Source organism: Pogoniulus pusillus, chromosome 13 (assembly GCF_015220805.1).
Source record: "Pogoniulus pusillus isolate bPogPus1 chromosome 13, bPogPus1.pri, whole genome shotgun sequence".
Lineage (NCBI taxonomy): Eukaryota > Metazoa > Chordata > Aves > Piciformes > Lybiidae > Pogoniulus > Pogoniulus pusillus.
Window position 1 is genome coordinate 8,152,775 of NC_087276.1, and position 27,544 is coordinate 8,180,318.

General features: G+C 42.4%; 1 protein-coding gene across 6 annotated transcripts in view; it reads left to right on the forward strand.

Moving 5' to 3' along the window:
- ATP13A3 (ATPase 13A3) overlaps positions 1-27,544 on the forward strand; it is a 90,411-nt gene that overhangs the window by 15,856 nt on the left and 47,011 nt on the right. For all 6 annotated transcript variants that reach the window (XM_064152900.1, XM_064152899.1, XM_064152902.1 and 3 more), the window contains 3 exons: positions 23,385-23,478; positions 24,921-25,094; positions 27,164-27,334. In XM_064152900.1, the coding sequence (XP_064008970.1) occupies positions 23,428-23,478; positions 24,921-25,094; positions 27,164-27,334 (396 nt within the window). In that variant the 5' untranslated portion in view covers positions 23,385-23,427. The remainder of the gene's footprint in view (positions 1-23,384; positions 23,479-24,920; positions 25,095-27,163; positions 27,335-27,544) is intronic.

The following is a 27,544-nucleotide window of genomic DNA, read 5'->3' on the forward strand; positions in this document are numbered from 1 at the left end:
GTTCCTGTCCTAATTGTTTTTTTTAAGGACATATAAAAAAACCACAAACTATTTTGACATAGAGCACTCAGATTGGCTTTTATCATCTGCCACAAGGAAGTAGTATCCTCACTGTTCTCTGTGTGGAGTAAAAGCAGTCAACAAGATACAAATTTTTCACTGCAATGGAGACAAATTCCATTTATTCTGTGGGATTTAAATACCCTTTTGTTAAAGTCAGGCCCAAGCTGGTTGCCCAGGTCATAGGGGAAATCTGTGCTAGAACTAGAGGCTGATATGGAAAGACCAGTTTTTCATCAAGCATTTTGACCATTGCACCTTTGTTCCTTTCCTGGAAGCTTTGTTTGCTTTATTTCATCAAAGTGCCAGTAGTAGATTACTTTGATTTAGCTTGTCCAAGGTCTGTTGTAGGATTCATTACTTCTGGTGAGAAAAATGTGTGAGTTGAGTAGTACACTCCTAACCACCTTCAACAGCAGGTCAGGGGGAACTGTTCTAACACTTACTGAATGTCTGTCTGGTATGAACTTGACAGTAGCTGCAATGGAGGGAGGAGGTTTTGTCCCTTTAATACCTTGTGAAATTAAGCCCTTTAGTTAATGCTTCTGTAATTCCTGTGTTGTGGAAATTGGAAAAAGGTCTTGCTTTGATTTTGTTTTCTCAATGTCCAAACAGCATCAGTGTTAATGTAGAAATGTCTGCTTCTGCTGTGTCCTTTAATGGTTTGAAGACTTGGACTAGGGAACTGAGTGTGTACGTGTGTGCTTTTTTATGACCATTGCAGCTCTCCACAGCATGGCATCTAGCAAACCATCATCAAACCTACTTCAGGTCTGTAGGCACAGTGTTGTGCAAATTAGTAGGTTTTGTGTTCTTTCAGAGGCCAAAATACACCAGCTTTCCATCTAGTGCTTGCATCTGGTTATGTTTAGCATGAGAGAGTTCATACAGAACAAATCTTAGTTCAAAAATCCTGATTTTACAATTACATTACAATTCCATTAAAAAAAAAGTGAATATTTTAAATAACAGAAATGCTAAAGTGTTTCCCTTTAGCTCTTTCACAATGAGCCCAAAATAGTTTTCATTCATAAAAAAAGCTACTTCCTTTGTTAAATAATCTGCTTAGTAGAGAACAAAAGTTCAGTTTGTAGTAAACTGTAGTTGTGTTGTAGACTCAAGTGTGACACCTTTATTCCTGGTTGAAATAAGGCTGCAAACTATAATCTTTGGTAGCTGAAAGGAGAGACTTGTATAAAAAGGAATAGGTTATTCTCATTAGGAATTCTGTACAAAGTGATCTGCACACAAATTCAAAGTGCTTTATCTTGCTGCTCCTTTTCTAAACCACCTAACTTCAGCACCATCTCCATGGAGTGCTGTGCATGAGTTGGCATTGGAAAGAGGGATCATTAGCAGTGAGGTCCAGCTGCTTGCTCTGAAGTGGTGGGGTGCCAGTGGGGTTCATTATCTAGTCAGTCCTACCAGAATTAGTTGTGGTTTGCATTTGTTCTGTATTTTCCTTTTTACATTGTGCACTTTTCACTGGAAAGAATTTAGCCTTTCTTTGCTAATATAGATTCATTAAAATTGTGGCATTGCATTGTACATCTTAAAGTAGCTCTTAAGAAGAGGACCAAGGGCTGGAAATGGTAGCAAGTCCATTACTTCTTTGTGTGATATTTAAAACCAAAAGACCATCCTTAAAAATCAAAATACCTTTTTCTTTTTTGACCTTTATCAGAGTTAGGTGCTGGTGACATTTTCAGTTTAGAAGGTGCATACACAACAAAAATGGCAACTCCTTAACACTTTATTCTAGCTAAAGCATGTCATAATGAAAGGTGATAAATGGCAGTGGCTACAAAATCAGAGCTCATGATTCTTAGGAAGGATGTGAGACAGAACAGTGAGATGGGAGGGTTTATGAGGGGTAGCAAAAGTAGTAAGACCAACTTAGAATCATAGAATCAGTCAGGGTTGTAAGGGACCACAAGGATTATCTAGTTTCAAACCCCACCTTGCCATTGGCAGGGACCCCCTACCCTAGATCAGGCTGGCCACAGCCTCATCCAGCCTGGCCTTAAATGTCTCCAGGGATGGGGCCTCAACCACCTCCCTGGGCAACCCATTCCAGGCTCTCACCACTCTCATGCTGAAGAACTTCCTCCTCGCGTCCAGTCGGAATCTCCTCACCTCCAGCTTTACTCCATTCCCTCTAGTCCTGTCATTCCTTGATAACCTAAAAATTCCCTCCCCACCTTTTTTGTAGGCCCCATTCAGATACTGGAAGGCCACAATGATGTAAGGGGGGGAAAAAGTGTAAAGGTTATGTTGCATTTTGAAGAACGTATATAAAAGAATAGTAAGAGGCAGATTTTTGGGAAGGCCAGAGTGCAAACTAACAGCTTTGAAATCACAGCTAGCAGGAGGCAGAAAAGCTGCCTAAGTTGCTGTAGAAGTGTTCATAGAATTCATAGGTTGGAAGAGGCCTCAGGCATCATCCATTCCAACCTTTCAGGGCAAGAATATAGTTTAAATGAGGTGGCTGAGCACCCTGTCAAGCTGAGCTTTGAGTATACTAATACCTTTCTAGATTCAGAGGAGAATATATATCTGCAGAAGGTACAGAATGTTTAAAGTGCTCAGTGCCTGTTTTGCTTGTCTTCTCTAACGTAGTGTCATGAGGTGCTTAACCTTACTGGTACTTGTGACCAGGTAGAATTTTGACTAGAGGTTACTTAGACTAGATGCTCCTACCTCAGCTGGTGCTGATAAGCTTCACTCTGATTCTCAGAACAGCTCCAAAAATGCAAAAATATTTTCTAGAAATACTCAGAATTACTGGAAGACTTGCAAAAGATGAGTCTCCAGAAATTTTAAATGGAAGAGAGCTGAGGAAGAGGAGTTGAAGCCTGACAGTTCACTTTATTGCAGTTCTTTTCATCAGTCAAGATTGAGAAGCAAACCTATTTTCAAGTGCTTGGGAGATAACTAAGTTATTCATCTCTAACAGGATGAACTGATTTGTGGGAAAACTAATTGTGTCCAAAGTCCAGCAGGTTTTTACTGTAGAGCAGAAGCAGAGATCTTGTTTCTTGACTGATGGCTTTAGTAAGACATTCTATATTTTAATGGCCTCCTAAGTAAATGGAGCCATGATTTGGGTGAAGCAGATTAGCAAATGTGCAAAGTGGAGTGATCCTATTTGGTGAATAGTAATTAATGATTCAGTGTTGAAAGTATCGAAGGGCTCTGTCCTGGCTATGATTGCTGTTAATGAGAGCATCAGTCAACTGGCTGATCAAATGTGCTTATTAAATTTTCAGGGACTATGTGTTGGAGGACACAATGAGACTTCAAAATGGCCTGAAAAATAGGTTGACATTCAATAGGGACAAATGCAGAGTAAGGCACTTAGGCAGGAATTATCAGCTGTGCAAATACAGGGTGAGGAATAACTGATTAGGTACTAGGAGAAGGACCTGGGGGTGTACAGGATCACAAGTTGGACATGAGTCAGTGTCATGCTGTTTGCAGAAAAAGCAGCTATCTTGCTGGGATGTTTAAATGGCAGTATTGTCTGCATTGGATTTATTTGCTGTTGGTCTCAGTGTGCAGACAGCATCTGTTTGGGGTGACAAAAATCCAAGCAGAATTTGCATCACTTGGAAAGAGTTCAGAGGAGGGAGATGCAAATGATCAGCCTTTGAGGAAACAACTTCCTAGTGATGTAAGAAAATCTCAGTTATTTTGGCAAAAGATAAGGATGTTGAGGGGAATGTAAGGATTTCAAACATCTGAAAGATCTGTCAGAAGGAATTGCTGCTTTCCATTACTCTGATGGGCAGGTTGAAATGGGGTTTAGTTTGATCAAGGAAAACACCAATTAAGCTTTTAACTTCCTCACAGTAAAAATGGCACTTAGTTATTGGTGGTCATTGAGAACAAGTTTGGAAGGGGGGAGTTTAGCCCTTGCACAGGTTCAAATGGTTAGTTTGTGGTGCATGTATTTTGACAACAGTGTTCTGTATGTTGCTGTCTTCATGGGGTTGCTGCCCCTGGTAGATTTTTTTGCTGGTTTTGCTCAAATTTTGTTGTGCTACCAGCATGTTCTAAATCTCCATGGTGGAATTACTGCGGACTACAACAAGGTGTATGTGTGCAGTGTAAATCCAGCAGAGCACTGAGGAATTTCCAATCATTTCTGTACCCTTGGTAGCTTCAGATTACAGTTTTAGACTCAAGTGGTAATCCTAAGGCTTCTGATCCACACATAGAAAGGTTCACCTTTGGCTTAGAAGATTGTTTTTGAAGGACACATACTTCAGCATATTAAGCAGTACAGGGAGGCCTAAGTGAACATGGACAGATTCCCAAGTGGAAATCCAACTGTGGGTATAGCCATGCTGTTTTATGCATAATGACTTTAATATATTTATAGAATCATCTAGGTTGGAAGAGACCTACAAGATCATCCAGTCCACCTCTATCCAACCAGCCAGACCACGTCACTAAGTGCCTCATCCAGGCTTTTCTATCAACACTTCCAGGGACAGCGACTCCACCACCTCCCTGGGCAGCCCATTCCAGTGCAAATCACTCTTTCTGTCAAGAACTCCCTCCTAACATTCAGCCCAGACCTCCTCCAGCACAACCTGACACTGTGTCCCCTTGTTCTGTTGCTGGTTGCCTGGAAGAGGAGACCAACCCCCACCTGGCCACAGCCTCCCTTCAGGTAGTTGTAAACAGCAATGAGATCAGCCCTGAGCCTCCTCTTCTCTAGGCTCCAGCTTTATCACCCTTCTCTGGACATGTTCCAGCACCTCAACATCTCTCTTGAATTGAGGAGCCCAGAACTGGACACAGGACTCAAGGTGTGGCCTGACCAGTGCTGAGTACAGGGGGAGAATAACCTCCCTTGTCCTGCTGGCCACACTGTTCCTGATCCATGCCAGGATGCCATTGGCTCTCCTGGGCACACTGCTGGCTCTTGTTCAGCCTACTATCTACCAGTATCTATTCATATAATTGTTGTTGTTGACTGCATGAGAAAATAGAGACTCCCAACTATTTTTTCCCATATCCTGCTTTGCAAGATAACTGGAATGTGTGGAAACATTAAAATGAATCCTATATGTTTTGCTGTCATCCCACATGTCCAAATGAATGAAGAAAGGGTTACCCTCGAACTCTGGCCTCTAGATCTGCCACAACATTTAACATCCACATTAGCAAGAGCTTATCTTCTGCAGTGTATGTTTAATGCAGTAGTTGATAGCAGGAGATGAAAGTTCAGTGATGTAGATAAGGGTTGGCCTCCAACATGGAGATTGTATGATATATATGTTGGCAGTGAAGTTGCATTACATGTCTTGACTTTACCTTCACCCTGTAATAGTTTCTATTGACCTATGTATCTTTTGGGTACAGTGAAATTTCCTTAAGAGCCTGATCAGGGTTGAATTGCTGAAGACTTTTTTTCCTCTGTGAGCAGAAGGATAGTTTTTCTTACCTCTGCTTCTCCAACCATATCATAGAAGAGTGGAGGAATTTTATCACACCTGCCATCGTTACTAACTTGTGAAGCATTGATCCAAAGCCCAGGGAATTCAAAGGTTGTTCCATTGGCATGGGCAGGCTTTGGCTGGGGCTGCTGCTGTCTGAGAGTGGTGCTTCTGTCACTATAGCAGTGCTGACATGCCAGCAAAACGTTCTTTTCAGACCAACTGGTAATTCAAACGGGGACATAAAAGGGCTGTTAGATGTGCAGTCTTGCAGAGGGCATTCTTTGGATGAACCTTGTCTTCAGTTGTCCCACAATAAAGTTAAGTGGGTTTTGACATGACTTTCCTTTATCAGAGCCACGCTTTGTTGCTAGAGATGATATCCTGAGCCTTTATACTGGCAATACTGAAGACCTATGGTGTGAAAAAGAGTTGCTGGTTTTGCCTCCAGTTTGGACAGCCAGGCTTTAAATGCCAACGGTGTGCAGATGAAACACAGCTTCTGCCTGTTCTCTACAGTTGTACTTCTGTGACAGTGCTTGGGTGAGATCAACCCATGGTGAAGGGTATGTGTATGCAGCAGAGGCACATGCCTTGTGTCTGAGTGAAGGAAAGCACTTGGAAAACTCACTGTTGTGAAGTCTCTGTTGGCTGAAAGTGCGTTTGGGCTCCTGACTTAGTTTGTGTGCAATATAAATTCCACTGCATTATGGCCATGTCTTTTCCATCAGAAACAGCTTTGCTACAGTAACAAACAGGCAGAAATGTAGCACATGTGTAATGTTTCACCACACCAATTACACCGATTTTGGGGGAGAGCTCAATGAAAAGTAAGTTGTGGTCTTGTCAGCTCCACAGAGTCTTTAGCATGCAAAGGTTGATGTCCTTGTAGTGCTCTTCCCTATGGCACCCTTTCCTTTGTCCACCAACATCCCTCTGCCAGAAAGACAGCTTTGTCAGTAGTGCAGCTCTTGGCATAATTGCATTCTCAGCATGCATTATGAAGGACCTTTGTGCCTCAAGCTGCTACTGGTGTGCTAGTAGCATTTTTGACACTTGTTCTTAGCCTGTGGTCATTTCATCAGTGATTATCTGGTCTGTTAAACTGCTGCTCTTTTTGGTCTGATTGCTGGTCCACAAAACTCTAGAAAGGATCATAGGAGTTTTCAGGCTTCAGTGCAGAATATTTTGAATTTCACAGAATCAAGCAGGTTGGAAGAGTCCTCCAAGATCATCCAGTCCAACCTAGCACCCAGCCCTAGCCAGTCAACCAGACCATGGCACTAAGTGCCTCATCCAGGCTTTTCCTCAACACCTCCAGGGACAGCAACTCCACCACCTCCCTGGGCAGCCCATTCCAATGCAAATCACTCTCTCTGCCAGCAACTTCCTCCTAACATCCAGCCTAGACTTCCCCTGGCACAACTTGAGACTGTGTCCCCTTGTTCTATTGCTGGTTGCCTGGGAGAAGAGACCAACCCCCACCTGGCCACAGCCTCCCTTCAGGTAGTTGTAGACAGCAATGAGATTGCTTCTGAGCCTCCTCAAGGCTGCACACCCCCAGCTCCCTCAGCCTCTCCTCACAGGGCTGTGCTCCAGACCTCACCAGCTTTGTTGCCCTTTTCTGGACACATTCCAGTATCTCAACATCTCTCTTGAATTGAGGAGCCCAGAATTGGACACAGCACTCAAGGTGTGGCCTGACCATAGTTGCCCCTTGCATTTTGGAGAAAAATATAGACTGTCTTGGTTTCTTCTGCTTGTTCTTATTCTCCAATGCCATAAGTGTCTTGGGAGCAATGGTATGTCAAATGTTATAATTCTTTGTCCAGCTGAAGTTAGGTAACACTCATTATGCATAATACTGGATGTGGTAGAAGAAGTTCAACTGTAGTCAGACAGTAATTGTGCTGTTTGATTAGCTACTGTCAACAAAAGCTTTATCAAGGTGAGAATGTTTTGGTGTGTACCCTGAGAAAAATGCTTTCTGTTGCTTTACTGCTAAATTGAGGTAGTTCACCTCTTTTGTGAAGCTCATTTTCCTTAGAGACTGTAGTGTGTGATACTGTGGACATTGAGCTCTACCTAGGCAGTGGAGTTAGCTATGTTCAGGAGAGGCAGCGTTTTGTGGTGTATCATTGCTCAGTGTTTTACTGTATCCTCCCATTTTGTCTTTGCTACATTGCTCAAGTGCATGGTTTCTATCTGGACTTGCTTCCATCAGGGAATGTCCTCATTCCTTAGATGTTGATTTTGATTTCAGGTAAGGTAATATTTCTTAATGCCAAAAGTGTGGTAATGTATCCTTGAAAGATAGGAAAAATACACTAACTTGTGGCTGAGTCACTTCTTAATATTCCATAGAAGTAGGTAATGGTCAGAGCTTCAACTTTTTCAGTACCTTTTTGATAGTTTTGCTTTTGTTTAGATCAGTCAGTTACTTGTGAATTTCCTTTACTGAGAGCTGTGGCTAAGGAGAAGCCAAAATGAATATGCATGGTGAGCTGTGATGATAAGCTGAGTCTTTCCTAAGTTATCTCCTTCTACCTTGATAAATGAAGGCATTTGTAAAAACTCTGTGTGTGTGTGGGGGGGGTGATTATGCTTACAGGTAAGATGGGAATTAAGTTAATGCTTGTTGGAAAGCTGCAGATGTGGGTTTCTAACTGTTAATCACATTGGTTGGCAAGGTGTCTTGGCAGGTTTGCCTGACAAAGCCTCTACTGCATCTGGAATCGGGTTAGTATGCTGCAGTTTCTGTAAGGAGCATGCAGATTTGAGGACTCTGCAGAGCCTTGTAGAATGGTATGGCTTGGAAGATACCTCGGGAGATCATCTACCCCCCACCTGCTAACAGAGGTACACCTGGATAGGTTGCATAGGAATGTGTCTGGGTGGGTTTTGAAAGTCTCTTGATCTAGGCAGCCGGTGGCTTACCCTCAAAATAAAGAACTTTCTCCTTAAGTTCAAGTGAAACCTCCTGTGTTCTGGTTTGTCCCCACTGCCCCTTGTCCTACCACTGTTAACCACTGATAAGAGCTCAGCCCCAGCCTCATGAACTACACCCTTTAGACAGTTGTAGGCATTTAGAAGATCCCTTCTCAGTCTTCTCTTTTCCAGGCTAAAGAGCCCTCGGCCTCTCAGCTTCTCCATGTAAGAGAGACACTGCACTCCCCTAAGCATCCTTGCGGCCCTCCTTTGGATGCTGTCCAATAGTTCCCTGGACACAGTACTCCAAGTGTAGCCTCATCACGAACATGAGCCAGCAGTGTGCCCAGGTGGCCAAGAGAGCCAATGGCATCCTGGCCTGTATCAGGAATAGTGTGGCCAGTAGGACGAGGGAGTTTATTCTGCCCCTGTACTCAGTGCTGGTCAGGCCACACCTTGACTTCCGTGTCCAGTTCTGGGCTCCTCAATTCAAGAGAGATGTTGAGGTGCTGGAACATGTGCAGAGAAGGGCAACAAAGCTGATGAGGGGCCTGGAGCGCAAACCCTATGAGGAGAGGCTGAGGGAGCTGGGGGTGTGCAGCCTGGAGAAGAGGAGGCTCAGGGGTGACCTCATTGCTGTCTGCAATAACCTGAAGGGAGATTGCAGCCAGGTGAGGATTGGTCTCTTCTGCCAGACAACCAGCAACAGAACTAGGGGACACAGTCTCAGGTTGTGCTGGGGGAGGTCTAGGCTGGATATTAGGAGGAAGTTGTTGGCAGAGAGAGTGATTTGCATTGGAATGGGCTGCCCAGGGAGGTGGTGGAATCACTCTCCTGGGAGGTGTTGAAGCAAAGCCTGGCTGAGGCACTTAGTGCCATGGCCTAGTTGATTGGCTACGGCCGTTAAATAGGTTGGACTGGATGATCTTGGAGTTCTCTTCCAACCTGGTTGATTCTATGATTCTATTATCAGAGTAGAGTAGCAGGGCAGATGAACCTCCCTTGACCTGTTGGCCACAATCTTAACTCACTCTGGAATACCATTTGCCTTCTTGGCCACAAGGACATACTGCTGGCTTATGGTGAGCTGTTTGTGCGCCAGCACTCCCAGGTCCTTCTCCACAGAAATGCTTTCCAGCAGGTCAGTCCCTACCCTATGATATATGGAGTTACTGCTCCCAAGGTGCAGGACAGTACACTTGACAGGTGGTTCTAGGAAATGTGTGACTTCTCTTATCTGTAAAGCCTGAGTATGTATGAGAGTAAATGCACACTTCTGTGCTTGAAAAGATATTTTCAACTGATTTTAGTTAGCTGTTTGTGTAGTCTGCTACTTACCTAATTTTTGTGGCATTAATGTGTTAGATACATAGCAGAACTGTGAAAGATGCTGTGAAAGTATGGAATGAGCTGTGTAAGGGAAGCTGTTAACTCCTTTTGCGTGGAGAGGAGAGGAATAAAGGGTATGGAATAAAACAGTTTATAGAAGATTCGTGGGTGGCAGAGAGGGAGTAAATAAAGCATGGCTTTCAGTGCCCCTTTAAATCCAACAAGTAGAAAGCTTCAGCTGAAACTAGTAGATGTAGTTTCAAAATAAAAGATGCTTCCCCATGAATTTGGGAGTTCTTTCCAGGACATTGGCAAGCTTAAAATGTGCCCTGGCATAATAAAAAATGAAGAAAAATCTACTTGGTATTAAATAAGATGAAAGGGGATTTGAACTGGAAGTCCCTGGACTTGGAGAGTCCACTGTGAATTACCATCATAGGACTGCACCTTTGACATCTCCTTGCTGCTCTTCAGAATGCTGCACTAAGTGCACATCTGATCTGACCATTCAGGGACTGTTTCGCTTGGGCCACACTTTCATTCCAAGGGTGCAGAACAAAAGCTGCTTACACAATTAATGTGTGTGAAAGATCCTGGTAGTCCTTAAGGGTGCTTTAGAAACTTAATCTCTGTTTCCACCTTGCTTCTATTAAAAAATGCTGCTAATGGGGAGACCTAAAAGGATCTGAAAAGAGGCTGCTTATGAATTTAATGATCATGTTTCATGTAGTGAAGTCAAGGCTTGAGAAAATCCTTTCAGTCTTGCTTTTAACAGAACTCATTTTTTCCTTACATCAGAGAAGATGGATACAGTGACATCTCTTGGCAGTGTTAAATGAGATAGGAAAGAAATAAACCTCTACAGAGGTAACTCAAACGTGGATGTAAATACTGCTCTAGACGTGGTGTGTCCGAGGAGAATTTCTCCTTTTAGGTAAGTGTGCAGTACAGAAGTTAGTTGTGTGATGAAGGAGTGATGACCAAAAGCCATTGCTTCCTGGGAGAAGCAAGCCTGAGGACCTTTTGTAACTGTCATCAGTGCTGAGAAGATTGCAGCATTTGAAGGGGGATCACATGTCAGATTTTCTCAGTCTGTTCCCTTTATACAGAAGATGTCTCCCACTGCTGATGCTGTGGAAATCATTCCCAAGAGGTACACAAGCACTGCAAAGTATCATTTAGATTCAGCTATTTAAAGCAATGATGAAAGGTATTGTAGGAGGCTGCTATGAGTTTGTATAGAATCATAGAATAAACCAGGTCCAAAGAGATCTTCCAGATAATCCTGTCCAACCTAGCACCCAGCCCTGTCCGATCAAGTAGACCATGGCGCTAAGTGCCTCAGCCAGTCTTGAACATCTTCGAGGACAGTGACACCTCCCTGGGCAGCCCATTCCAATACCAATCACTCTCTCTGCCAACAACTTCCTCCTAATATCCAGCCTAGACCTTCCCCAGCACAACTTGGGACTGTGTTTTGTTCTATTGCTTGTTGCCTGGGAGAAGAGACCAACCCCCACCTGGCTGCAACCTCCCTTCAGGTAGTTGTAGAAAGCAATGAGGTCACCCCTGAGCCTCCTCTTCTCCAGGCTAAACAATCCCACCTTCCTCAGTGTACAACTTCATGGATTGTAGAAGTCTTTTAAGGGATAATTCTACTGAATCTCCAAAGCTTTTCTTGGTTTGTGGGCCTGTTCTGAATGGTAGGGACATGGTAATGGGATGGACATGAGTCAAAGCTTCTTAGAAGCATGGAGACATTAAGTGTTACTTAGTCCTTTAAGTCTGTTCTCTTGTCTTTGAGAAACTTCTATTAATGGACACAGAGAGAATCATAGAATCATAGAATCAACCAGGTTGGAAGAGACCTCCAAGATCATCCAGTCCAACCTAGCACCCAGCCCTATCCAATCAACTAGACCATGGCACTAAGTGCCTCATCCAGTCTTTTCTTGAAGACCCCCAGGGACGGTGCCTCCACCACCTCCCTGGGCAGCCCATTCCAATGGGAAATCACTCTCTCTGTGAAGAACTTCTTCCTAATATCCAGCCTATACCTACCCTGGCACTACTTGAGACTGTGTCCCCTTGTTCTATTGCTGGTTACCTGGGAGAAGAGGCCACCCCCCACCTGGCTACAATGCCCCTTCAGGTAGTTGTAGACAGTAATAAGATCACCCCTGAGCCTCCTCTTCTCCAGGCTAAACAGGCCCAGCTCCCTCAACCTCTCCTCGTAGGATTTGTGCTCCAGGCCCCTCACCAGCTTTGTTGCCCTTCTCCGTTATTAGAATTTGACCAATGCAAATAAACTTTTCTGGTTGACATCTTCAATTGTGTGAAAATCTTCTGTCCAACCTTTTAACTTGATTTTTTAAAATGGGGTTGTACAATGTTTAGAGCTTTAGCAGTTTGTCATGTATGGCACTTCTGGTTTGGTTTCACACAGGAAGAGGTGGATGAGAATAACTTCAAGGAAAGCTAAGTGAATATGCTACTACACTTAATGCTTTGTATCAATTTGTTATGACTGTTTAAAACTGTGTTTCCATAACCATAGTAAAATTTAGGTTTGAGTGCTGAAGTTTAACTAATTTAACTAGAGAAGAGTAGATTTATCTTGGATGTTAGGAACAAGCTCTTTACCATGAGGGTGGTGGAACACTGAAACAGGTTTCCCAGGGAGTTGATTGAGGTTACATCCCTGGAGCTATTCAAGGTGAGGCTCAACAGGGCCCAGGGCAGCCTGATCTAGGAAGGATGCCCCTGCTTACTGCAGAGGAAGTTGGAGTAGATGACCTTTGGAGGTCCCTTCTAGCCCACCCAAACCATTCTGTGTTTTACATGTATACATTTTCTTAGAGAATACATTTTTAGAAGCAAGTACAATTTGTGCTGTTTCTGCAGATCTGAAAGGTATTCTGTGTGCATTTAACAGTTGCATAGTTGAACTTGAAGAATTTCTAAGTTTGCAGAAATATTGCTGCTTTGCCTCAGAATGCTCTGCTGAGATCAATGGAAGATACTAATTTGAAGCTACAGTGGGAAAGAAAAAGATGTTAAAGCAGATAGTTTGCTTGTGGGGTATTCTTTACCTGTGCTGTAGTCTTAGCTGTGTGCCAACTGTATTTGCTTTTGAGGAGACAAATGTCTGACTTCAAGAGGAAAGTTCATCTAGTGATGAGTCTGGTTGTGCTTGATGATCTCCTTGTAGGCAGAGAGAATTTTGATTCAGATGTGATGATCTCCTTGTAGGCAGAGAGAATTTTGATTCAGATGTGATGATCTCCTTGTAGGCAAATAGAAATTTGATTCAAATGTTCTTATGGTAACCTCAGAAATATTTTGCAAAAAATTTAGGGGAAGAGGAAAAAAAGTCATTGCCTCCTTTTACTGAGCATCCATACTACAAAAGCAAATATATCCCAGGAAGCAGATACTCTACATTGCACAATAAGGCGGCAGCCACACAGGAAAGGTTGGGCTCTTGGCACAGCCCCTGAGGGGAAATGCTTCCTTGAAAGGACCCATTGTTGCTGGATCTGGGTCTTCAGACTCCCAGTTCTCTGCTAGAGTACTTGTGGTTCTCTTGATGCTGGGATGGGGCATCTTTGCCATCTTCATTATCTAACCATAATAGTCTTGGTTATTTAGTCGAATAGAAGGACTGAGTCTAAAGTTCAGGCCCCATGCAAGAAAGGAACGTCTTGGAAACGGCTTCACTGCTTGGCTATTGAAAGCTCACGCTGGGTGTAATGGCACCATGCCTTACCCAAAGTATTTGAAACAGTTCAACTTTCTCTTCCAAGCATAAATAAAACATTTCATTGTCCCCATTGTCAAAGTCTGTGAGTCCTAACCTGAATGGCTTCCAAAAGAGGAAAGAAACAATAAGCATCTAAAACAAACATATGCTTTTTTGGATTCCCTGACTGTGGGACAGGTCTTCTTTCCCCCATGGCAGCCAGGTAGAAGATCCAGAAATCTAAAAAGGAAACAAGGGAAGACTGTATTTCTGTCTGCCTGAGAGTGGGAACAAACCTGGGACAATTTTGACTTTCAGTGCTTGATTTATCAGACGAAGTTTTTTGCTCATGTGAACAGATGCTGCTAGAAATCAGATGAAATGAGATGCTGGGAAGGTTAGGTGGTGAAGCACTTGGCTGGTTGTCCTTGATGTGAATGACTGTGTTCCTAAATCCTCTTGTAATGTATCTTCACCTTATGCATGTGCTCTTATATAAATCAAGTGCTCATGAAAACTCGAAGACGAGTTCAGGAGTAAGTTTTGGGTATAGTATTGGCTATAGTACTTTATCAAGAGCTATACTGCAGAGTTTATTGCTAGATGCAGAATTATCTTTCCTTAATGTAGTACATATTCTACTGTAAACATTGCAATTGCTATTCCAGTGTGCAAAAAGTATACTTCACAAAGAATACACTCTACAAATGTAAATACAATTTTGGTTTGGTGATTGTTGGATACAATGGTCTTCCTTAAGCCTAAACACAGAAACAAAAGCTTGTATTATAACAGAAAGCCCAAGATGGGAAGTGATAAAATAGGTATTGAGTGGAGGGCTTTGTTAAAATTTAGCTGGTATACTTGTAAAATTTCCATGTATTCATTAAACTATTATGTCATTCTTATTGTTAGAGCTTGGTTAGTTGACTAAAGTGTTAAGCTTTGTTTGGAGTACAAATTATACCCTCAACTCCTTTCAAAATATAACTAGAGGATTTTTGATCTTCCATGGTTCTCTTAGCTTGTATACCTTACCCAATCATTTATTGTACATTATGTGGATAACTTTGTAAGAGTTCAGCCACAAGATACTGGAGAGCTGTAAACTGTATCAGCATCCATTCATGTGAGGTCCGAGTCTCAGATCGAAAGCCTGTCTCAAGGAGAGTATCATTTGTGTTTGCAGTCTGGGCTGCAAACTTGCCTAGATATTGGCATGTTAAAATAATACTGAAAGCTTTACAGCTAAATTAAAGCTAGGTATTGGCTGCTCCAAGTGCATGTTGGAGTGAAATTTGATGATCTTTGTTTCTTATGATCATAAAACTGTGATAAGCCACCAGCCTGGAGAAGAGGAGGCTCAGGGCAGACCTGCAACTACTGAAAAGGAGGCTGTAGCCAGGTGGGGGTTGGTCTCTTTTCTCAGGCAAGCAGTGACAGAGCAAGGGGACACAGCCTTAAGCTGTGCCCTGTCAGGTTTAGGCTGGATATTAGGAAGAAGTTCTTCACATCAAGAGTGATTGGCATTGGAATGGGCTGCCCCGGGGAGGTGGTGGAGTCACCGTCCCTGGAGGTGTTGAAAAGGATACTGAATTGAGGCACTTAGTGCCGTGGTTTAGTTAACTAAAAGGTGTTGGGTGATAGGTTGGACTCGATGATCTTGAAAGTCTTTCCCAACCTGGTTAATTTTGTGATTTAGCCAGAAGTCTGGAGATCAGATGCCAAGTGATCAGTTTCAGTTTTGAAGTGGCCTTTGAATGACATGACTTAGCGATGGAGACAGGCACTCTCACCGTGGTGTTGGGAAGTCTCTCATGTTGTGCTGCAGCTCAGATAGATGGAGCAATCTAAGCGCAGGGTGTAGTGTAATCCCATTTGCCCTACATCACTGCAGTGGTCCTAGGCACTATGTGGAAATTGTCACGTCGGTGGGGCAACAGTGGTGCACAGAAGAGGTGCAGAAGTGCCTCACAGAGGCACACATGTGTTGAGTTCCTTTTGAAGACTGTAAGAAAGCATAAAGAAGAATGTTGGAAGCCTTTTCCTTTCAGGAGATATTCGCACTGAGGAGGGGATGGATGGATCCAATTAGCAGACTCTTTGGTGACAAGATGGTACATTGTAGATTTTAACAGGACATTCTTACAGGCTTTAAAATCAACTCCTGACATTGGTTACTGCACATCTGTTTAAAAATGGCCTAAACCAAACCACTTTCAGTGACTGCAGGTTCAGTCAACCTTTTGAAAAGCATCCAGTGGAGAAATTTCTAGGAAATAGCAGCTTATTTTCATAGGTGGTGAAATAGGACTCCTTATGTAAAAAAGGATTGGAATGTAAATGTGGAACTTCTGTCCATGGCACTATGGGTAGAAGCTTTGTTTTCAGCTCTTGGAAGCTTGAAATGTTCAAGTTTGCTGCTTGTCTTTTTTGTTTTGCCCCCCCCCCCCCCCTTTTTTTTTTGTATGATTGATTTTTAAAGTGTGCAGCATTTTTTGTGATGTGGCTTGAAAATAAAGTCTGCTCTTTGAAAAAAAAAAATCCATCATCTTAGACTTGTATCTTTATGGGTGCAGCACAGTTTGAATGAAGTCAGCATTCTTAGATTCTGCTTTTCAGGTATTGTGTGTGGAACTCCTTGGCAGTTGGCATGGGCAGGAGCTGTAATTTCAAGTAGTAATAGCTGATAAGAGTTTTCCTTCTATTTTTGTAGCTCCATTAAGAAATGTGCTTTTTCTAGAGCGTGGTCCTTTGAGCTGTACCTAGAACTTCTTTTGTCAGCTGTTGGCAGTTCTAACATCAGATTAAATATTACACACGTGTTGAAAGCGATGTATTGTTGTGCAGCCCGGGAGGTTTCACTGGCAGGATGGCAAAGGTGATCTTCAGTCAAGAACAGACTATTTTTTTTTCCTTTTCCTGCTGAGAACCATTTCTGTGGTCTGGGGAAAAGAGTTCTTCATACTTCTGCAATAACTCTGAAGAAGCGTTTTCAGTATTTTTTACTGCTAGTAGCTAGATGAGAGAGATACTTTGTTTTGTATGACCATGAGTCTATTATAACATTCAAATTTTGGAATATACTTGATAGTCAGAGCAACTTCTGGCATTTGGCCTAAGGTATTAGTGCAGAAATACCTTTCAAAGCACCGTTTCCTTGGCTGTACCAAGTGCTTCTGTGGTGCACCTGATGGACAGCCCTCATAGAGTGATACGGCAAGCTGGCTTCTACAGAGGCACAACCCCCCACTTTGGCTATTGCTGTGTACAATTTACTGTTGTTCTTTTCTGCTAATGGGCACCAGTTGCCCAGTCTGCATTTTCATCCTAAGAATTCAGATGAATTTTGAAACTGTGTTCTCAGAACATACCTTCATACCTCTTCCCAACCTGCTATTGCTCTTGTAGGTTGAGTACTTAACTCAATTTCTGATGTCATAACTGACAGTATGGTGGAGACTGAGCAAGAGTTGGGTTTGTGTGAATGCACAGCAATTGCTTATTGCCTGTAGGTCCGTTGCATGAATGCTGAAAACTTTACTATTTTGTGTGGGAGAAACAAACTTGGTTTGATAACTGCTCTCATTGTGTGGAAATGATGTGTTCCTGGAACACATAGAATCAGTCAGGGCTGGAAGGGACCACAACAATCACCTAGTTCCAACTCCCCTGCCATGGGCAGGGACACCCTACCCTAGAGCAGGCTGCCCACAGCCTCATCCAGCCTGGCCTTAAACACCTCCAGGGATGGGGCCTCAACCACCTCCCTGGGCAACCCATTCCAGCCTCTCACCACTCTCATGCTGAACAGCTTCCTCCTCGCGTCCAGCCTGAACCTACCCATCTCCAGCTTCGCTTCATTCCCCTTAGTCCTGTCACTCCCTGAGAGCCTAAAAAGTCCCTCCCCATTTTTTTTGTAGGCCTCTTTCAGATACTTGTGAAAACACAAGTAAGTCCTGGTGCTAAACGCTGTCATTGTAAGACCTGTTACCTTTCTAGCAAGGGTGATTCCCTCTTGTGATAAAGGGTTAAGAGTATACCTCAGAAGTGCAGGAACGTTTAATTTCTGAGTGACTGAAATAATATTTGTCTTTCTATTTTCAGAATAAACCAGGGGTTTTTTTGTGTGTTTTGATAACTAGTCAGAATAAAATTGAATAAGCTATCTGTCTGCTGTGCAACAGGAACTACCTGCTATTAAGAACAGAAGATTTTTGAATGCATAAACCTGAAAGATTGCAGTAGCTTCAGTCTATTTAGAAAATTTTCAACTCCAGAGCTGTGAAATATCTTTAATGGAGGCTGTATTTAGTGTAAGTAAGTTCTGAAAAGGGCTTTCAGTCTTTGAGTAGCCCTTAAAGATCCCTTAACACATCCTCTTGGACTCAGGAGAGCCAACCTGCTCACTCAGACACTAGATGAGATTATAGGAATTCGATTGATGTTTGATCTGTGTCATTTATCTTTTTGTGGACAGATCAGCCATTTCTTATTTTATAGGAAGAGAATTAAGATCCAAAAAGTTGACAGTGCTTGGTTTATGTAATGACAGTGGTTACATAGGGAGCTGAGAAAGTTTGACCTGCATTAATGTCTGCACATAAGTGGCTTTAAAATTCAGCCTCGTGTCTCACTTTTTCTGCCTGCCCTTCGTGTTCTTACCGAGGTGGTGTTGGTTGATCCTTGCTTTGTGCAGCAAAATATCTTCTGCATAGTTTGAGCAGTGGCCAGCAGCTTTATAGCATCTCAAAGGCAGTATGTGATTGCTTCATTATTCTCTGTGACAAACTGTTAATTGCTGAGAGTGAGAAATGAAATTCTTAGCTGCCTTTGGCATCCATAAACTCCTCAAAGTGAATATTGCTGTCCTCACTCGCCACAGCTGTAAATATGAGGAAGGGCTTGGTCAGAAGCTTATGGGGCAGATAGTATCAGAACTTGTGCATAGACCTGAAACTGTCTGCAGGCTCCCAGTGAGGCTTTTGGGGGTTGAATAGCAGGAGCTTGACCAGGCGGCTGGTGCCTGGAAGCGCAGCCTCCGGCCAGCCCGGCCACAGTCCTGCAATTGTTTGGCCACACTGGAGGGAAAAGGGAAAAAAAAGAAACATTGGGGGGGGGGGGGGGGAAAAGGCATTCCAAGCAGTGCCAAATTTTCTTTGATATGGTAATCTTTTGATAACAGTTTGAAAAGCCCTTGGAGACTTTTTTTAGATTTCAGACAAAATAGTTCATTTGTCAGGACTTCCCTTGTAGATAGAGTCTCAGTTATTAAGAACTGCCTCGCTAACTCATGATAACAAAAGCAAGTGCAGAGGACAGCTGCTGGACTGCTTGTTGGTAAGAGAAACTCTTTCAGTTATCTCAGGATTTTTACACATCTGAAAGGAGTAAACCAGGGAATGTTTAACATACAAGTTTGTAAGTTTATTTACTTGTTTATTTTAAGCAGACAAATGACGACAGGGCATAAGCATGTGTGAGAACTTGCTGGGTTTTAAATGCATAGACATAGGAAGACTTCAGCTGTCAATATTACATCTTCATCTGAGAAATGTGATGTCTAAATTACCCAGTGACTCTGGGAGGTCTGAAAAGTTTCTTCTTTTGGAGCTGTAGTATTTCTAGACCTTGGAATTTTTCTCTTGAAATTCTGAATCTTCTATTTAAACTAGAAAACTGGAAGGATAAAGTAAAGGCAGCAATGTGTGTATGCCCAAGCAGACTTACTTTGCAAGGGATATGTAACCTGGAGAAAAATGCTGAGGAGAACAGAGGGAAGTTCTCCCTGCCTCCCACCTCCAAAATCAAACTAAAAGGCTAAAATTTGTGCTGAAACTAAAAACTGATTTCAGATGAGCTGGTAGTTGGAAAGCAAGGCTTGCAGAACTCTTCAGGCATGCAGAGCCTTACTGTGGCTCACTAACAACATTTTCTTCAATAAATATGCCATGGGTTTGCTTGTACCTTTCATACCTTTGTTATGATTGTTTATTGCCTGCAAATATTTTGGAAGATCTGCTTGGTGTCTTTAGGCAGGCTAGATCAGCAACTAAATACTGCAGTAATTCACAAAAGGTGCAGCATTTTCTTTGCTGTGGCAGACACATCTATGGTCTGTACACTGCTGTAATTTCTGCAGTGATCCAACTTATGATCTGCTTGAGCTCCAAAATAATATCATCTTGTATCTGAAACTGCAGGTGCTGTCCTACTGATAGCAATAAATGATTCAGGACAGAGGCAAATAGCTAATGGAATTTAACTTGATTTTTATATATATTTTTTTCCTCCCAAAGTTGCAGATCTACTGTTTAAACTTGTGATTCAGTTGTGTGCTCTTAGAAGAACTTAAGTTCAGACTCTGCAGCTTTTGGCTACATCCTTTAAGTTTATACCTGTGTTCTGAAGTTTTGGGAGTGACTTATTTCTTAGTAGCAAAGAGCATTTCCTTTACAGATCTTTTTGATACTTTCTAACTCTAGAATATGCTTAGCTGGTACAGCAGTAGTTTAATGAGCAAAAATTCTGTAAGTGGAGCAACAGTAACTTTCAGAATCTCCTTTGGTTTTGGCTCCTTTCTTTAAAAGGAACAAATAGTGTTTTTTGGTTGCTATTTTCAGTTATTTGAAGGAAGGAAAGGACTTTTCTATCTATTCACTTGTGCTGGAGAGAGGCTGAGTAGTAGCCCTTGCATCAAAGGCACTTTATATTTGAGTATTTCCATGTTGCTTCTTGTTGAGTGGCTTTCAACCTTACTTCAGTTGGAGTACTAATAAAATGTCATACTCTATTGTAGGCTGAAAAGTCAAGGTTTGAATATTATAAAAGCAAGTAAAGATCAAATACAGGCCACTGAAGTATTTTCTGAACTGGTGAGATGCTGTTTTGTTTGTTCATTCTGACCCAGTAGCCAAAGTCAGCTCCAAAGAGTGCAGCTGTAGTGACCATGGTGGTGGGGGTGTTCAACCCCAAGTTTCAGCAGGGCAATGAGAAACAAACCCGAAGCAGTTATGCCTTTGCACTCTTGATAATGAGCTTGGGCTGCTAATGTGTCAAAAAGGAAAATATTGGAGACAGAGTGCTGGTTTTTGTTGCTGGAGAGTAATGATTTTCATGACCCATCGAATAAGAACAGATCTCTAATATTTTCTAAGTTTAGAGATTTGAATATGGAAAATTATAGGCAGCACATGAAATACTGAGGAGTGTGTGTGTGTTAGTGGAAGGTTGTTCAGTCAATGAGTCTGTGTAAAATAATGCAGATAGAGCTAATGATTCAAGTAAAAAATAGTCTTCTAATGTTCCTCATGTATTCCCTTTGTGATTCTGCTCAGCTGTTCAAAGAACTCATTGAATCATAGGAATTATTACTCATGTTCTGTGCTGAGATTTCCCTTCATGCTTGATCAGAGTAGCAGCTTGACACTCCTTCCTAGCTGTGGAGCAGCCCTACAGTGAAGAATTGCACTTCTTCCTCACGCTGCTTCAGTGTCCGATAAGATGCCTGTTCTGACATGTTTGCCATGTGGAAATCTTAGTTGGGAATTATTGCTCTTGAGGCTATTTGCATTTGTTTTGCCTTCTGGTCCTTTCCTCTGTCAAGTGCAGTTGGTCCTGTATCAAGTGTAGTCGTTCACCAAGGTCAGAGTTTTGCCTGCAGGCACTGTTTTGGATGTTGCAGTACGCTATAGTGGGAAGGTGCAAGTTTTGTTTGAGAGCAGGCTAGTTCAAGTATAAGAAATCTAAAAATTCTCTCCTGAGGCTTTGAACTCTCTTAGAAGTACAATCTGTAAATACACAACATTTTGCCTGGCTGCATGATTTCTCGATTGAAAATGTAGTGCACATTGTTGTAATAAAGTTGTTAGTAGTTTGAAGATTGTTCTCGGTAGGTTTAGGACAAATGCTAACCAGTTTCATATATTTATTTACATATAAAAATAAGCAAACACACACATATATACTTTTTTTCCCCCCTCAAGATACTGTTCAGTGAAGAAGAGTAGCAATCTGTATTAAAATGTGTTTTAGAACTTGGCACAACTGGTGTAACAAACAAGGCTGAATTACCAAGTTAATCTGCAGTAACAGAAGTATTTGTGCTTTCAGGTGTGCTTCTTCCACTAGGACATTGTTCAGCAGTGGGAATAGCTTCCTGAGGATAATCAGGTTTGGTCAGTAATAGATGTCTTCTCTCTTGAGTTTGTGCTTGATTTGTTGGCTTGGTTGGAAAGGAGGTGGTAGCTTGCAGAAAACACGTGAGGATGTGATGATGCTGACAAAGTGCAGGAGTTGGGAGGAAGGACCTTTTGAAGTTGGCATTGCTGCTGTATTTAAGTGCATGGATCCAGGGGCTGGTTGTGGGAGGCTCTGACTCGGAGCTTGGTGTTTTGATTTGTGAAAGTCTTGGGGATTTAGACAGCAAAGAGCTTGGTAATGGTTTTGCTTTTATCACAAAGTATTTTAATGAATGGCATCCTAGTTTTCAGTGAAGGGCTGAGATGAAGTGAATTTTCACCTTGTGGCTTTGTTTTTTGTGTTTTGCTTTTATCACAAAGTATTTTAATGAATGGCATCATAGTTATCAGTGAAGGGCTGAGGTGAAGTGAATTTTCACCTTGTGGCTTTGTTTCTTGTGTTTTGCTTTTATCACAAAGTATTTTAATGAATGGCATCCTAGTTTTCAGTGAATGGCTGAGATGAAGTGGATTTTTACCTTGTGGCTTTGGTTTTTGTTTTTGTACCAGCTTTCTGTCTGAATAATGACCATTACATTAACTGTGCTGTGACCAGCCACTGCTTAATACTTGAGGACTTCTTGTATGCTGTGGTATTAAGTGGTGCCTCCTGAGAGATTTATATGTGCAGTAAATAAAGATAAAGGCTCTGTAATGTCAGTGCAGAGGGTGATAGTCAATCCATTGGCAAGTGCTGGCTATTCAGTGGGTTTAACTATGGGTGGTGGTGCTGTGGAAGTATAGTACAGATGCATTGATTACAAATTGTGAATCCTTTATAATTAATGAAGGTTAGGTGCAGTTTGAATTTCAAATATGTGAGTTTTTGACTTGGTGGCTTTGATTTTTCTTTGTTTATGCTATGTTGAAACTTCTAATGAACCTCATAGTATGTTGTAGCCTTTGGTTTATAGTTACTCCCTATCAAAACAGACAGCTTGGTATTATTTCATGCCTTCTCCTATTCATGTAACTTGTGATCATAATCTGTCCTCCAAGCACCTCTCAGGATTTGCAACTATGAGAGATTTACAGTAACAAATGAATCCATTGATACAAACAGAATGGTGAAAGAATTGGAAAGAAAAAGCTAACTGTTAAATGTGTCTTGATTTAGAAACATTGAACTGGGGACTAAACATTTTTAGGATACAATTCTCTGCTCAGATGACAAATGCACATTTCAAGGGTACAATGTGTTTTCTTTTCAAAGATAGGCTTCTGAAAGCATCTGGCTGGAGCTATTATATATAGAATGGTAAAAATGTGCAATCTTGACCTACTTAAGCTCTTTTTTTTAACGTGTTTAATTTGTTTCCATTGTGAAGTTTGTAGAATGTACTGAAAAATGCTTGCTGCATGTAGAATATAACCAAGTTAAATTGCTACAAACCCCCTTCCCTCCTTTAAAGCCTGCTGCTTCTGCAATAGTCTACTTGTATTCATCCAATGTTCAGTCTTAAGGCTCTACTAGAACTCCTTGAATTGTTACTGCTGAAAACTTGTTACAGTGCAGTTTTAAGATCTGTATTACTGTATTGTCAGTGTTAGTTCTGTCAGTGCATACAGATAACTCAAACCAGCCTAATACTTACATCAGTCATGTTGTTTCAGTTTGTAAATCTTTTGTTGTTAAAGGTCTTCCACATCTCAAGTTGAGAAGCTCCATATCATACTAAACATGGAGAAAGAAGAGAAGAAATTTGTCAATAAAGCAGAGGAAGATGAGATGGTAATGAACACTGTTCATCTATTTTTACATAATGAAAAAAACACATTTTCATGTTTTATTTTCCTCTAAATATGACATATTACATCAGGAAGTGGAATGTCTCAGTTTAAAGCAGTTCAGCAATCTTAAAAGGTTATCCTTGATAATACTTGGTATGAAGAAATCTAGTCTTGGATAAGGAATGGTTGTGTTGAAAGCCTTTTCAGAGATGTTGGTTTGCCCCAAAAGAAGCATTCACCTCTTCCACTGTTTTTCACCCACCTGTTTTTACTGGTAGCGAGTGGTAGTTGCTCCAGTGTTTGTGGATCACAGAGAGAAAGGATTTTGTATCTGCTTCTTGTCAGCTGAGAAGGCTACAAAGCAAACTTGTTGACAAGCCTTTTCTTAGGAGTTTAAACAATTTCTAATACTGTTCAGTGAAATGTACCAAAAACTTTGCAAGACGTTGGTGTCAATATGAACAATGTGGATAGGACTCAATGGGAAACTTCACTGCCTTTTTGCAGCAGGAAATGCATCTAATACATCTAATGATGTAATGTGAAACTCAGGGATGTAGCACACAATGTAGTAGGTCACTGACCTATTTTCTGTTCCTGGCTGTCATCAGATTAAGTTGGTGCTTGCCATTGACCAAGATACATTTAACACTCTGTGGACTTTTTCCAGCTGCTGCAAGATACAGGACCCTTGACTGTGTGGCTTGTGGTCTCTGATGTTTCACAGTAGCATTCTTGCTAAATGGCAGGCAGATTAAGTCAATTTCTCTACTAAAATGTAGTATTTGATAAATGTGTTTGCAGGCTTGTTTAGAAAGTCTAAGCAGGCTGCCCAGGGAGGTGGTTGAGTCACCAGCACTGGATGTGTTTAAAGGTCGTTTAGATGTGGTGCTTGGGGATATGGTTCAGGGCTGAACTTTGCAGAGTAGGGGTGATGGTTGGACTTGATGATCCCAAGTTTTTTTTCCAGCCTGAATGGTTCTGTGACTTTGCTAGCACCAGTTATTCCAAACTATGCACACTACCTAATCCAATGCTACTGTGGCAAAATCAGCAGGTGATAAACCCACATTTGCTTTTACTCCTCAGTGCTGTGCTGTGTCACAGGCAAAAATTTGGGTATTTAATGAGGGTTAAAACAGGTTGTGTGGCAACCTGAATTCATAGGGGATGGTGCAGGAGGGAGACAGGTCTTTCACTGAAATGATTTAATCAGTACTGATGTCCTGCCTTTGTCAGGCTTTGACTGGTGTTTGCATTTCTGGTTGAGCAAAACAATGTTTGTTTTTTGCTGCTGCTCCATCTTATGTTAGGTTTGTAAAATCTTCCTTCAGAAAACAAGCTTTAAATGCCATACTCTATGAAAAAATCCATGTTGACTTCCTGAAGCAGGCTAATGGAGAATGTCATTGTGCCTAATTTTGTTTCTTTGTTTCCATGCAGGAGATCTATGGCTATGATCTGTGTCGTTGGAGGTTGGTGCTAGTTACTGTAGGAGTGATCTGCTCTGGTGGCTTTCTTCTCCTCCTCCTCTACTGGATGCCTCAGTGGCGTGTGAAAGCAACGTGCAAAAGGACTACACTTAAAGACTGTGAAGTGGTTCTGCTGAGAACAACTGTAAGTCTATAGGAGGATGTGATGCTCAGTTTGTAGCAGTGCCTCTTGCTGTTTCTTGAAATACACAAATCCCTGCCTGCAACCTAGGCAGGACTGATAAGCAGCACTGCAGAACTGTACTGCTTGGTACTGTACATAGCTTTGCTGCCCACATGGGAAAACTGACATTGTTTGCAGAGGACATGGCCAAAAAAAGGAAGGTCTTTGCTTGTCAGGAGGATAGAGCCAGGCTCTTTCTCAGAGAAGTCCAGTGACAGGACAGGTGGCATTGGGAGACATTCTTCTTCCCCTCTTCCCTCTGCCCTGGTGAAGTTACATCTGGAATATTATGTCCAGTTCTGAGCACATCAGTTCAAGAAAAACCTCAGGGAACTGCTGGAAAGAGTCCAGCACAGAGCCACGAAGATGTTGAAGGCAGTGGAACATCTCCCTGCTGAGGACAAGCTGAGGGAGCTGGGGCTCTTTAGCTTGGAGCAGAGGAGCCTGAGGAGTGACCTCATCCATGTTGATAAAAATGTGCAGGGCGAGTGTCAGGAGGGCAGAGTCAGGCTCTGCTCAGTGATGTCTGATGATAGGACAAGGGTTAGTGGGTGCAAGCTGGGGCAGAGGAGATTCCATGTGAAAAGGAAAATCTTTTTCACTGTGAGGGTGACAGAACTCTGGAACAGGCTGCCCAGAGAGATTGTGGAGTCTCCTTCTCTGGAAACATTCAAAACCAACCTGAATGCATTCCTGTGTGACCTGTTCTAGGTGATCCTGCCCTTGCAGGGGTGGGTTTGGACTCGATAATCTTCCCAGGTCCCTTCCAACCCCTAACTTTCAGCATGTCTAGGGAGGTTCTTCTCCCCCTCTGCTCTGCCCTGGTGAGACCACACCTGAAATACTGTGTCCAGTTAAGGGCTCCTTAGTTTGTGAGAGGCAGGGACCTGCTGGAAAGAGTCCAGCAGAGAGCCATGAGGATGACTGGGGGACGTGAGCGTCTCTCTTATGAAGAGCAACCGAGAAACCTGGGGCTGTTTAGTCTGGAGAGGAGAAGGCTGAGAGGAGATCTGATCAAGGTGTACAAATATCTGAGGGATGGGTGTCAAGTGGCTGGGGCCATCAGTGGTCGGCAGCAATAAGACAAGGAGTGACAACTACAAATTGTAACATAGAAGGTTTCACCTCAACATGAGGAGAAACTTCTTTACAGTGAGGGTGACAGAGCCCTGGAAGAGAGGTTGTGGAGTCTCTTTCTCTGCAGACTTTCAAAACCCACCTGTATGCATTCCTGTGCGAACTACCCTGGGGGATCCTGCCTTGGCAGGAGGGGTTGGACTTGGTGATCTTTGAAGCTCCCTTCCAGCATCTAAAGTTCTGTGATTCTGTGACTTATTGTTTAAAAATGCCCAAACTTCTAGTGCAAAAAAAAAAAAGAAAAGGCTTTTAGAATGTATTCTTCAGGTAGCTGATAGAGTCATAGAATCAACCAGGTTGGAAGAGACCTCCAAGATCATCCAGTCCAACCTATCCCCCAGCCCTATCCAGTCAACTAGACCATGGCACTAAGTGCCTCAGCCAGGCTTTTCTTCAACACCTCCAGGGACAGCAACTCCACCACCTCCCTGGGCAGCCCATTCCAATGCAAATCACTCTCTCTGCCAGCAACTTCCTCCTAACATCCAGCCTAGACTTCCCCAGCACAACTTGAGACTGTGTCCCCTTGTTCTGTTGCTGGTTGCCTGGCAGAAGAGACCAACCTCCACCTGGCTACAGCCTCCCTTCAGGTAGTTGTTAACAGCAATGAGGTCACTCCTGAGCCTCTTCTTCTGCAGGCTGCACACCCCCAGCTCCCTCAGCCTCTCCTCATAGGGTTTGTGTTCCAGGCCTTTCACCAGCTTTGTCACCCTTCTCTGGACATGTTCCATCACCTCAACATCTCTCTGGAATTGAGGGGCGCAGAACTGGACACAGTAGTTGTGTGTGGACTCTGCTACTCTGTTGTTGATAATTATTGCTAAAGCTATCATAGCAAAATGCTGTTTCAGTGCTCTTTCGACCAACTAATTCTTTTCCCCCTCTTCTTAAAGGATGAATTTAAGATATGGTTTTGTGCAAAGGTTCGCGTTATGCCTTCATTGAGAGCCAATCCTCTGGAGAATCCTAACCCTGTTGTACACAAGGCTTCAAATGGCCATGCTCTTCATTTCTGTGAATCTGCTGCAGAGGAGAATAAAAATGATTTGAAAAAATACTTGCCTGTAAGTAAACCTGCAGTACTATTCTGGCTGATTTTTCAAGTATCTCAAGTAATATCTAGAGTAAATACTCACAGTATGATGCACCTGAGCCTCACTGTGAGGGAGAAGTCTTACTCCTTGTGCTAGTTTGAAATAGGCTGGAATGTTTTGGTGAGAAGGATTAGATCACAGGCTGTGAAAAGGAAAACAATGGTGATGTCTACTTTGCCC